General features: G+C 41.6%; 1 protein-coding gene across 2 annotated transcripts in view; it reads right to left on the reverse strand.

The window, feature by feature from the left end:
- Window positions 1-14,077, reverse strand: part of capn9 (calpain 9) — a 64,600-nt gene that overhangs the window by 22,445 nt on the left and 28,078 nt on the right. For both annotated transcript variants that reach the window (XM_041188441.1, XM_041188440.1), the window contains exons 8-11: window positions 8,226-8,303; window positions 4,981-5,141; window positions 2,327-2,496; window positions 1,442-1,650 (exon numbers count right to left, since the gene is read on the reverse strand). In XM_041188441.1, the coding sequence (XP_041044375.1) occupies window positions 1,442-1,650; window positions 2,327-2,496; window positions 4,981-5,141; window positions 8,226-8,303 (618 nt within the window). The remainder of the gene's footprint in view (window positions 1-1,441; window positions 1,651-2,326; window positions 2,497-4,980; window positions 5,142-8,225; window positions 8,304-14,077) is intronic.

Consider the following 14,077-nt stretch of genomic DNA (forward strand, 5'->3'; position numbering starts at 1 on the left):
AGAAGGCAAATGCACATGGAATACAGGGTAATTTGATAAGGTGGATTCAAAATTGGTTTAGTTCCAGGAGACAGAGGGTGATGATAGAAGGATGCTTTAGTGACTGGAAGCCAGTGTAGTGGCATGCCACAGGGATCTGTGCTCAGTCCCCTATTATTCGTCATTTATATAAATGACATAGATACATAGATGACTGTGTAGGGGGTAGGATTAGTAAGTTTGCAGATGACACAAAGATTGGCCGGGTGGTTAACAGTGAGGTTGAGTGTCTTGGGCTACAGGAAGATATAGACAGGATGGTCAAATGGGCGGATAAGTGGCAGATGGAATTTAACCCTGAAAAGTGTGAGGTAATACACTTTGGAAGGAGTAATTAGACAAGGAAGTATTCAATGAATGGCATGACACTAGGAAGTTCTGAGGAACAAAGGGACCTTGGCATGTATGTCCATAGATCTCTGAAGGTGGAGGGGCATGTTAGTGGGGTGGTGAAAAGGCATATGGGACACTTGCCTTTATCAATCGAGGCATAGATTACAAAAGTAGGGAAGTCATGTTGGAGTTGTATAGAACCTTGATGAGGCCACAGCTGGAGTACTGTGTGCAGTTCTGGTTGCCAAATTATAGGAAGGATGTGATTGCACTGGAGGGGTTGCAGAGGAGATTCACCAGGATGTTGCCTGCGATGAAACATTTAAATTATGACGAGAGGTTGGATAGGCTTGGGTTGTTTTTGTTGGAGCAGAGAAGACTGAGGGGCAACCTGATTGAGGTGTACAAGATTATGAGGGGCATGGACAGGCTGGATAGGGAGTAGCTGTTCCCTTTAGTTGAAGGGTCAGTCACGAGGGGACATAAGTTCAAGGTGAGGGGCAGGAGGTTTAGGGGGGATGCAAGGAAAAACCTTTTTACCCAGAGGTTGGTGACAGTCTGGAATACGCTGCCTGGGAGGGTGGTGGAGGCAGGTTGCCTCACATCCTTTAAATGTACCTGGATGAGCACTTGGCACGTCATAACATTCAAGGCTATGGGCCAAGTGCTGGTAAATGGGATTAGGTAGGTAGGTAGGTCAGGTGTTTCTCACGTGTCAGTGCAGACTCAATGGGCCAAAGGACCTCTTCTGCATTGTGATTCTGTGAGTGACAGTTGGGGGCAGTTGGTTGGGAGAGAAAAGGGATATACGGCTTGTAATTCAGGAACTAAGTGGAGAAGTTTTCACTTTCTCCGTGCAGTTCTTGCCACTACCTGAGTGGTGAATGGAAGCAAATGCAACAAAAACTTTTAAAAGGAAATTGAATAAATACTTGAAAAAGTAAAGTTTGCAGGCCTATGGCAAAAGAGTAGGGAAGTGGGACAAATTGGCTAGAGCCAGCACAGGCACGATAGGCCAAATGACCTCCTGTATGATTCAAAAACAACAGAAACTTAAGACTAATCTTACAGAGTTACAGCTTTCTTCTCCGAAATAAATCGAACGATGAAATCAGCCTCCATTTCAGGTTGAAAAGTAGTTGGAACAATAAGATAATCTCCTGGTGGAAGTTTAAACCTTTGGGCGTTTTCCCGTATGTTAATGTACGTCTTACTCTTTGCAATCGAACCATGAAATCGGAAGAACTCTTTCGGCAGATGATCAATGTCATTTTCAGCCTGGAAAACAAATTCCTGCCATTCAGCCTCATTGTAGCTAAACCCTACACTACTCATTGCAAAAACATAAATGTGAAAAAAATTATAAGAGAAAATAACATTTAATCCATTGTGGCCCAACCTTCTAGTTCCCTAAACCTCCATTAAAATTTATTTCTCTGGTACCCCAACTGTTCCATTGAAGCCCACCTTCTGGTACCATAGCCAAACCATTAAAGCTCAGCCAAAACAAAAACAGAAACAGAAATACCTGAAAAAACTCATGACCCTTCAACAGAAGCCCAGCCTTCTGGTACCTCAATTATCCAATTGAAGCCCATCACTTTAATTTGCTGTCCATCACGCTGAAGTCTATCCTATTAGTACCCCAACTCACCCTATGAAGCCCATCGTCCTAGCATCCCAACTGTTCCGCTGAAGCCCATCCTCTAGTCCCCTATCATCCTCCTTGAATCCTATATAGAAGACAGTTGTTGTTCAAGTAGCATTCTTGCTTCAATATCAGACTGCTGTGAGTTCAATCCTCACTCTAGGGACTCTCTCCTACAACATGTCCTATATTCTGCTTTTCATGCTTTAACTCATGGATTAACAAAGAAGTAATTGAGCAGTTATTTAAAATTTCTGAATTCTGTGACTTAGTATTTACAAACCAGAACTAAGACAAGAAATGTACCTCATAAATGGCGAACCCAATGGTCAGCAACTCGGCTCCTTCCTTCCGCAGTTTGCGTCTGTTCTTTTGCATGAGAGCCACAATAAATGTGCATTCATCTTTGCCGTCTTCTTGCTCATCATCAGCCTCCAGCAGCTTTACTTTATACTGTGGATTGATCCAGAAAGTGTCTGCAAACAGAACAGTCACAATACATAAAAATACAAGACACTGACATCTCCAGGAACGTCTTTATTCTATGGGAATAGATTAACTTTCCAAACTATTGCATACTTCAATACAAGAGCTAAACTGTTTAGTTTTACTGCTTCTTTTGGTTTATGAAAGATGAACAGCCTCACTTTTATATAACACTTTTCACAATCTTGGAACATCCCAAGACATTTTAAGTTTGTTTGAAGTGTAGTCATTGTTGTAATATAGGAAATGCAGCAACCAATCTCTACACAGCAAGCTCCCACAAACAGCAATGAGATAATGGCCAGATAATCTGTTTTTAGTGATAATGGTTGAGGGATAAATGTTGACCAGGACACCAGGAAATCCGCTGCTCTTCCTTGAATAGTGCTGTGGGATCTTTTACATCCACCCAAGAGGGCAGACAGGTCCTCAGCTTAACATTTCATCTGAAAGTCAGTACCTCCAACAGTGCAGCACTCCCTCCATACTGCACTGGATAGTCAACCTAAAGTCAACATTAATGCCACTAACCCAAAGAATCCTTTTATGAGTGAAAGCTCAGAGGGATCGAGCCATTGATGAAGATTGTGAGCATCTGACGCACTCAAAACCTGGGCAACAGAAACAACATTCGCATTTCTTCAGTTTCTCTGTAACTTCTTTCAGTCTAACAATCCTCTGAGAACTCTGTGCTCCTCCAATTCTGGTCTCTATGCTTCCCCCACTTCCTTCAGTTCTTCAAACCCGTCTCTTTGACCCAGCTTTCGGTCACATGTTCTATCTCTTTATTTGGCCCGGTGTCAAATTTTGTTTGCTAACACTCCTGTGCAGTGCAATAGAAATACAAGCTGTTGTTGTCTACAGGTCTTGGCATACCTATGACTGGAGTGGGGTCCAACATCACCTCAACAAAGTTAGTGCTACAAGTTATTTTGGGTGAGAACACCTCATATTCAACCATCATGCACACATTTCCTAGGAGGTAAGGTGATTAGCCATAGTCCACAAGGAATCCTTTTTTAGAAATTCATTGATGGGATGTTGGCGTCGCTTACTAGGCCAGCAGTTATTGCCAATCCCTAATTGCCCTTGAGAAGTTGGTGGTGAGCTGCCTTCTTGAACTTCTGCAGTCCCTGTGGTGTAGGTACACCCATAGGCATCCCTCTAAGTTAGAAAGGGACAAGTGGTTATATAGCTTGAGGGGCATCACTCAGCATCAAGCATGGGGCAAGGCAAGGAGGCAGCCCTCTGTGAACTATCACTACCCACTCCGGTTTACTAACAGTTACCAGACAGAAACTCTCAATCACAATGACGCTGAGATAATGCTGGAGAAAGATGAAACATAAGGCAATGAAACAGGATATTGCAAGGATATGCCCTTATGTTTATGTGCATTCAACAATTTATTTGGGGGTCATAAGTTATGGAAGAAAGTTAAAGTTAGTAAGAATTAGACATTGTGCTAGTTAATGATAGTTTATTAAAAACTGTACAATTAAGGGGAAAAAGCTTCGCTCAGTTAGGAACTTTAGTTCCCTTTAAGCCAAGACATCATGAATGGCATTGGACAATCACTCACGATTCCAGGACTTTCTTACACATGCGTTTCTAGATGTAGGACTGTCTATACTTCTCTGTATGTGATGTTGAGATGAATGTTTTGAAACAATTATAAATGAAGCAAATTGCCAGACATACCATCTCCAACTTTCACAAATCAGTGAAAGGGTAAGGATTGCTCTAGGAATTGTTAGCAGAGCCTAGTACAATAGCACAAATACAGCGGTTGTTCCACCTTCAACCATACATTGATATAATTCATACTGATGCGCATAGAGGTCGCCAAATACTTCAAATTGGAGCTGAGGGAACCATCATCATGTGGAATGTGAGACTCACTAACCCAGGAAGGGTTGAGATAAATAGCATGGATATATTTAAAGGGAAGCTAGATAAACTGGAGGGAGAAAGGAATAGAAGGATTTTAAAATTATTATTATTTATTTGTTCATGGAATGCAGGCGTCACTGGTTAGATCAGCATTTATTGCCCTCACTAGTTGCCCTTGAGAAGGTGGTGATGAGCCGCCTTCCTGAACCGCTGCAGTCAATGTGGTGTGGGTACACCCACAGTGCTGTTAGGAAGGGTGTTCCAGGATTTTGACCCAGCAACAGTGAAGAAACAACAATATATTTCCAAGTCAGGATGGTGAGTGACTTGGAGAGGAACTTGAAGGCGGTGGTGTTCCCATGCATCTGCTGTCCTTGTCCTTCTGGATGGTAGAGGTTGTGGGCTTGGAAGGTGGCGTCAAAGGACAGGGTGTTAGGGTGAGATGGAGAGGGGTAGGAGGCTTGTCTGGAGCATAACCACTAGCATAGACCCGTTGGGCTGAATAGCCTGTTCCAGTGCTGCACATTCGATGAGGATGAACAAGCTTTTATCATCTACTGCTCTTTGTAAGCTTCAAGTACCTTGGAAGTTCCTGCAGCCTCCAGCGGTGCAGCCTTTGGTCCAAGACCCTTCAAAAACTGTCACTTCCCATTTGTGAAAAGCATCCTCACCCAGCGAGTCTGGTGTAAGGTTACAGACTTCTACTTTGTCAAAATTTTTCTTAAAATCATCAAACTCCATCCTATGGAAAATGGGAGGAAATGCATATACAAATGAGTTTTTATTGTCTGAAAGGGTGGTGAAAGCAGATTCAATAGTCACTTTCAAAAGGGAATTGGTAAATATTTAAAATGGAAAAACTTCCAAAGCTTTGAAGGAAAGGGCAGGAGGAGTAGGACAAATTGGATAGCTCTTTCAAGGAGCTGGCACAGGCACAAGTGCCAAATAATTCTGTGAGATCATGGCTTCTGTGGAAAAATAAAGCATATTAAAATAATAAGAATATTGGAAGACAGCTGTTTAAACTTTCACCAATGGCATAATTCTTGCAATAGGAAGTTACCAAAATTATCTCGATGATAACATATAGGTGGCTTGGAGCATGATGCAAGAAATACTTCAAGCCTTATAAAAAAGAACTGTAAAAAGCAAGAATCATAGAAATTACAACACAAATGTCTGTTTGGCTCTTCGTGTCTGTGTTGGCTCTTAAATTGGAGTTCTCTGCTCTAATCCAATATCTCCGTATCAGACTGGATTTGCTACCAATGCGGAATTTTTGGGGTTCTCATGGGAAACGGGACAGTGTTGTGGAACCATTCCTGAAATCTCATTTTCCACATGCCTAGTCCATCCTGACCACCTATTCCTTTTCAAAAGCCATATCCAATTCCCTGTTAATTGGCGTTATAGTCTCTGCCTCAACAGCCACTGATGGTCAAGCCTTCTCTGTTCTTAAATCTGTGCTTCCCCAATTCCAATTCTGGCCTCTTACGTTTCAACGATTTCCGTTGCTCCACTATTGGCAGCTGTGCATTCAGCTGTCTAGGCCCTAAACTCTGGGATTCTCACTCTACACTCTCTGCCTCTCTATCTTGTCAACTTTAAAATATTGCTTAAAACCTATTTCCTCGAGCACACTTTTGGCCACTTCAAATATCTCTTTTTGTGGCTCAGTGTCAAATTTCATCTGAAAATGCTCCTATAAAGCACCTAGGGGGTGTTTCACTAAATTAAAAGTGCTATGTAAATACAGGCTATTGTTGTTCTATTGACCCGTTAGGTGAAAAAAACTCTTCTAATGCATTGCTCTCATGACATTCTTCAGTCCGTGCTCCCTTGCTACCAATGCACCAACCAATGGGTGCAACGTATTACAATTTATCTTTGTAAAATTTCAGACTTATGAAAGCCTGTGTTGTATCCTCCCTTAACCATCTTTAATCCAGTCACTTTGCTGCGATCAGCCTAGCAAATCTTTGCTGTCCTAATTCCGTGACTCCAGCACCCTTCCTATAAGGAGGTAGCCAGAAATCCAACAGAGGCAATATGGATGTCTTGTATGAATTCAACATCAGTTTAATTGAGCAATAATCAAAGCCACTAGATTGAATTAAATCCCTAACTTCACAAAATGTATACTTATTTAAACTTCCAGCCTAGTTACTCCATACTCCTTTGATCACATCTCCCAAAGGGATAAAGAAAAAGACCTGTCTGAAAGCATTTTACAGCCTGTTGAAGAACTTTTCCAGTATAGTCACTGTTGTAATGTAGGAAACAGGGCAGCCAAATTGCGCACAGCAAGCTCCCAGAAAGAGCAATGTGATTATACCCAAGTGATCTGTTTTTTAGTGATGTTAGTTGAGGGATAAATATTGGCCAGAACACCAGGGGCTACTCTCCTGTTCTTCTTCAAAATAGTGCAGTGGGTTCTTTTATATTCACCTGAGAGGGCAGACAGTTTAACATCTAATCTGAAAGGCAGCATCCCCAACAGTGCAGCATTCCCTCAGTATTGCACTGGAGCATCAGCATAAATTACATTCTCAAGTCTTGAAGTGGGACTTGAACCTACAACCTTCTAATTCAGAGGTAAGAGCGTTACCCATTGAGCCATAGTGCTCTATCCACCTTGTATATGTACCCAATGCTAGTCAAATCTCTACCAGGAAGATTAAGATACCAGATATGAATTTCCGAAGTCAACTCTAGTAGGCCTCAGAGGCCTGCTGTAACCAGGGGCAACGAACAAGCCTATGTGTTGCAAGCTATAAGTTTCTTTAAACAATTAGGAGTCCTGGGCTTTGGCCTGTGCAAGCCAGGCTCTCTTGAGGTGGTTGCACAGGCCCAGATTCAACACCTATCGCTAGAGATCAAAATCCAGGGGACTCCCACAATCATCAAAATAACACAGAACTCAATGTTGAAAATACACAAATCACAACACATGCATTAGAAGACATTTATCCCCAATTGGCATATCATTGGCATTCCCCCGCCGCACAAATCGGGATGTACTATCTTCTAGCACTGGGAAATGGGGGATGGGGAAAGGTGCAAGGATATGAGTAACTCAGCACAGCAGAATGCATTCATCTAACATATTTCTGCTTCCACCCACACCAGATCCAACTAAAAGGTCTAACAATTTCCAAGTAAGTTCTGGAGCTAGAGTACTTTGTGCAGCTCTGGTCATTGCACTGTAGGGAAGATATGATTGCACTCGGGAGGGCACAGAGTAGATTTATGAGGATGTTGCTTGTACTGGAGAAGTTCAGTTATGAGGAATGATTGGATATGGGCTAGGATTGTTTTCTTTGGAACAGAGGAGGCTGAGGGGAGATCTAAGTGTATGAAATTATGAGGGGTCTAGATGGACTGGATAAGAAGGCTCAATTCCCCTTAGTTGAGGAGTCCATTACCAGGGGCATAGATTTAGGTAAGTGGTAGGAGGTTTTGAGGGGATTAGAGTGGCAAGTTACCCAGAGGGTGGTGTGTATCTGGAACTCACTGTCTGAAAGGGTGGTAGGAGCAGAAACCCTCTTAACATTTAAAAAACACTTGGATGTGCCCTTGAAGTGCCGTAACCTAAAAAGCTACGGACCAAGGGGTGGAAAGTGGGATTAGACTGGATGACTACCTGTCAACTGGCATAGAAACAATGAGCAGAGTGGCCTCCTTGTCTGCTATAAATTTGTATGATTCTAACTACAGCATTGACAAAGTATCACATGGGACATGACTGGAATATATCAATAAATTTTCAATCTTCAAAATTGCAACAGAAATTGAAACTGCTTCTTATGCATCAGCTATACCTTACCAAAACTCGCCATCATTTTTGGAGATCACGTTCAGCCTTTTATAATCAGCTGCATCCACTGTTTTCCATTCAGGTGAGCTGCAAAGCAGAGAAGGGAAGTTAGCTACAGGCTTACTTTATGGTCTAACCGCCAAGGGGACTGGATTGTGGGGTGGCAGAGATGTAGCTCTGCACAACCTGGGTAACAAGGGCAGCGCGGCATGTGTGGCAGCACCTGGAAGATCCTTCAGAGAGCGGATAGGGGATAAGACAGAGATGAAAGGCAAAAGGTTGTTGTGTCCCATTAGTTGGAAGGTTCTCACTGCTTGACCAGTTGGGTTTCAACTGCAACATCACTCAAATAGCTCAATACCATTGGGATAGAGGAGCTCGGCTGATCGACACCCCAGGCCCTCAAACAGCAACTCAGCCAAATTATTTTGACAATACCTTGCTCCTCTCTGATCTCTACCATCGGAAAGGACAAGAGCATTCATGTCAAGGGAGCACCATCAGCTCCAAAGTTTCCTTCAAGTTACACATCACCCTGATTTTGGCAAAATCACTGATCTTTCACCAACACTAGATCAGAGTCTAGAAACTCCTTACCTAACATCATGGGGGGTGGCGGGGGGGTTGGGGGTGGGGGGTTGGTGGTTGAGGGCACCTTCACCACATGGACTGCGATGGATCAAGGAGAAGCACCATCATCGCCTTCTCAGGGAACCAGAGAAACGATTTCATCTGGTGGGAGAGTCCGGATCACGGAGAAAAAGCTTTAAAATTAGAGTGAGGCTGTGGGGCTGATGTCAGGAAGCGCTCCTTCACACCAAGGGGAGTGAAAATCTAGAACTCTTTCTCCACAAAAAGTCATTGAAGCTGAGGATCAATTGAAAATCTCAAAATAGATAGATATATTTTTGTCTAACAAGGGAATTAAGAGTCAGTGAAGCAACGCAGGTAGATGAAGCTAAGGTATAGATCAGCTAGGATCTAATTGAATAATAGGACAGGTTTGACGGGCTGAATGGCTTCCATTTTTTCTAACAAGGTATCGGCTATAAATGCAACCTTATCAGTATTGCAAGAACAAGTAATAAAAGTTATGGTAACTGCTTACATTATGAAATTCAATTATAAATGTTTATATAGGGAACTACAATATATCCAACACCACGAAGTGAAGTTTGCGATACGAAGTAGATATGAGCTTTTTATGATCAAGTTCAATTACCCTTGGGCTCCCATATCCTAATAGGCAGTGTGTTCAACTCACAAGTGTGAAGGCCTGTTATCCATCACCAGGTGCGGGAGTGAAACCTTTAGTTTCCTTACTCCAAGAGATAAACATTGATATGGATGTGCCAGCTTTTTGGGCATAAAGCAGATACCAATTTAGCAGTGAGATGGCTAAATAAATGCACCCAATCCGTGCAGGCAATGGACCCACTACTCAATTGGCGGGGGCCCATTTTTTAATCATCCCAGACAGACAACTAAGAAAGGTGTGAAGCCCTTTAGTTATGGAAAACGCCTATTAAAAGGTACCCTATTCAAAATTAGCACAATTTTAAATGTTTTGAGGGATTTTAGCATTTAAAGAATAGTCTATAGATCAGGAGCTGGTGACTGACATCAGTAAGTAGAAGTTATAGTCTTAGTGATACTACAATTATAACACATAACAGAATTGACATTAAGTACCAGGTGAGTTTTTTTGCCACAGTTTTATTGGATTATTTTTGCTCCATTGCCCTTTATTAACTACATGCTTTCAAGTTTCAGTCTTCATTTTATACAAACCATATAGAAGCACTGGATTGGGAGCAAAAATGATTTACTAGAATGATACCAAAAATGAGAGGTTATACCAATCAGGAAAGACTGAACAGGCTGAGGTTTTTTTTTCAAGACAAGAGAAGTCTGAGAGGTGACCTGTCTGAGGTCTTTAAGATTATGAAAGGATTTGATTGGGTAGACCTAGGGAAATGTTTTCAATTTTGGGAGTGTCTAAAACTAGGGGCCATAAATATAAGAAATTAATTTATAAATTAATAAATTAATCCAGTAGGGAGTTCAGGAGAAACTTCTTTACCCAGAGAATGGTGAGAACGTGGAACTCGCCACCACATGGAGTAATTGAGGCAAATAGGACAGAGGAATTTAAGCCGGATAAACACATGAGGGAGAAAGGAATGGGAGGGTATGATTAGAACGTGAGATGGATAGGAGTGGGAAGAGGCTCACGAGGAGCATAAACACCAGCCTAGAACAGATGTGCCAAATAGTCTGTTTCTGTGCTAAAAATTCTATGTAATCTTAACTCCTGGTGATTAAAATCAACAGTAAATCAATGACACAAACATACAAATTAGGAGCAGGAGTGGACCACTTGGCCCCTCAAGCCTGCTCTGCCGTTCAATAAGATCACGGCTGATCTGAATGTAACTTCAACCCCACATTCCTGCCTACCCCGGATAATCTTTCACCCCTTGTTAATCAAGAATCTATCTAGCTCTGCCTTAAAAATATTCAAAGACTCTGCTTCCACCACCTTTTGAGGAAGAGTTCTAAAGAGTCACGACACTCAGAGACAAACATTCTCCTCATCTCTGTCTTAAATGAACAACCCGTTATTTTTAAACAGTGTCCCCTAGTTCTAGTTTCTCCCATAAAAGGAAACATCCCCTTCACATCCACTCTGTCAAGACCCTTCAGGATCTTGAAGGTTTCAATTAAGTCGCTTCTTACTCTTCTAAATTCCAATGGATATAAGCCTAACCTGTCCAGTCTTTCCTCATTAGACAACCCGCCCATTCCTGATGTTAGTCGAGTAAACCTTCTCTGAACTGCTGCTAATACATTTACATCTTTCCTTAAATAAGGAGACCAGTACTGTACACAGTACTTCAAATGTGATCTCATCAATGACCTGTACATCTGAAGCATAACCTTTTATAATCAATTCCCCTCACAATAAATGATAATATTCGATTAGTTTTCCCAACAACTTGCTGTACCTGCATACTAACCTTTTGTGATTCATGCACTAGGACACCCAAATCTCTCTGCATCTTGGAGCTCTGCAATCTCCCACCATTTAGATAATAAGCTTCTTTTTTATTCTTCCTGCCAAATTGAATGGATTTCACATTTGCCTACATTATACTCAATTTTCCAGATCTTTGCTCACTTAATTAACCTATCTATGTCACTTTGTAGCCTCCTTATGTCCTCTTCACAAATTACTTTTCTACTTATCTTTGTGTCTTCAGCAAATATAGCAACCATCCCTTCAGTCCCAACACCCAAGTCATTTATATAAATTGTAAAAACTTGAGGCCCCAGCACTGATCCCTATGGCACACCACTCATTACATCCTGCCAACCAGAAAAAGACCCATTTATGCCAATTCTTTGCTTCCTGTTAGCTAGCCAATCATCTATCCATGCTAATATGTTACTCTTTACACCAGGAGCTTTAATTTTCTGCAATAGCCTTTGATGTGGCACTTTATCAAATGCCTTCTGGAAATCTAAGCACAGTACATCCACCGATTCCCATTTATCCAAATGTGACTGCTTCAAAGAACTCCAATAAATTGGTTAAACATAATTTCCTTTTCACAAAACCATGTTGACTCTGCCTGATTACCCTTAAAGTGCCCTGCTGTAACATCTTTAATAATAGCTTCTAACATTTTCCCTATGACAGATGCTAGGCTAACTGGCCTATAATTTCCTGCTTTCTGTCTCCATCCCTTTTTGAATAAAGGAGTTATATTTGTTATTTTCCAATCTAATGGAACATTCCCCAAATCCAGGGAATTTTGGAAAATTAAAACCAGTGCAATGACTATCTCACTAGCCTCTTCTTTCAAGACCTTAGGGTGAAGTCCATCCGGATCTGGAGATTTGTCAGCCCACAGCCCCAACGATTTGCTCAATACCACTTCCCTTGTGATTGTAATTTTACTCCCCAGATCCTCCCTCCCTTCCATTTCCTGATTTACAGTTATTTCTGGGATGTTACTTGTGTCCTCTATAGTGAAGACTGAAGCAAAATACGTGTTTAATTCATTTGCCATCTTCCTACTTTCCATTATCAATTCCCCAGACACACTCTCTATAGGGCCAATGCTCACTTTGTTAACTCTTATTTAGATATCTATAGAAGCTCTTACTATCCCTCTTTATAACTTTCCGTCTAGCTAACTTTCTCTCGTACTATAATTTTTCCCTCCTTATTAATCTTTTTGTCATTCTTCGCTGTTTTTTATATTCTTTCCAATCTTCTGACCTGCCACACTTCTTTGCGTAATTATTTCCTTTTCTTTAGGTTTGATACTGTCTTTAACTTTTTTAGTTAACCATGGATGGTGGCCCCTCCCCCGGAATTTTTCTTTCTTATTGGAATGTATATATTCTGTGTATTCTGAAACATCCCTTTAAATGTCTGCCACTGAACTTCTATTGACATATCCCTTAACCTCATTTGCCAGTTCACTTTAGCTAGCTCTGCTTTCATGGCCTCATAATTGCCCTTATTTAAGCTTAAAATACTAGAATGTACTAGTTTCTCCTTCGAAATGAATGTAAAATTCAATCATATTATGATCACTGCTACCTACAGGTGCCTTCACTATGAGGTTATCAATTAATCCTATCGCGTTGCTGAATACCAGGTCTAGTAAAGCCTGCTCTCTGATTGGATCCAGAATGTACTCTTCTAAGGAACTATCCCAAAAACATTCTATGAACTCCTCATCTATAGTACCTTTGCCCAACTTTTCCAGTCTATATGTAGATTAAAATCCACCATGACTATTGCTGTAGCTTTCTGACAAGCTCCCATTATCTGTTCTTTTATGTTCTGTCATACTGGTTAATTACAATTAGGAGGCTGTACACCACTCCTACAAGTGACTTCTTGCCTTTATCATTCCTCATCTCAACCCAAACCGCTTCAACTTTTTGGTTTCCTGAACTTAGGTCACCCCTCTCTAATGTGCTAATACCATCATTAATTAACAGAGCCACCCCTCCACCTTTTCCTAACTTCCTATCCTTCCTAAATGTCACGTACCCTTCAATATTCAGGTCCCAATCCCTGTTATCCTGTAATGGCTATCAGATTGTACTTATTTATTTCTATTTGCGTTATCAGTTCATCTGTTTTGTTTCGAATGCTACATGCGTTTAGACACAGTGCCTTTAGCCTTGTCTTTTTATTATTTTTGTAGGTCTCGCCTTATCTGCTGATTTACTCTTAGAATTGTACTCTCTGTCCCTTCCTGTCACAGTCTATTTATCATTTACCATATTAAAACCTGTCTCTCTTGCCTTGTCTCTACTTTTTGGCTTACCACATCTACCCAAGTTTGATCCCTTGCCCCCACTATTCAGTTTAAAATTCTCTCTATGTCCCTATTTGTGTGACTCGCAAGGACACCAGCCCCAGCACTGTTCAGGTGTAGACTGTCCCAATGATACAGATCCCACATTCCCCAATACTGGTGCCAGTACCCCACAAACTGGAACCCATTTCTCCCACGCCAGTCTTTAAGCCATGCATTCATTTCTCTAATCTTATTTGTCCAATGCCAATTTGCACGTGGCTCAGGTAATAATCCAGAAATTATTACCTTTGAGGTTCTGTTTCTTAATTTGATGCCTAGCTCCTCATACTGACTATGCGGAGCCTCCTTCCTCATCCTGCCCATGTCATTGGAACCTACATGGACCACAACAACTGGATTCTGCCCCTCCCACTGCAAGTTCCTCTCCAGCCCTGAGCGGATGTCCCAAACCCTGGCACCAGGCAGGCAACATAGCCGCATGGAATCTCGCTCTTTGCTACAGAGAGCAGTGTC

Source organism: Carcharodon carcharias, chromosome 5 (genome assembly GCF_017639515.1).
Source record: "Carcharodon carcharias isolate sCarCar2 chromosome 5, sCarCar2.pri, whole genome shotgun sequence".
NCBI lineage: Eukaryota > Metazoa > Chordata > Chondrichthyes > Lamniformes > Lamnidae > Carcharodon > Carcharodon carcharias.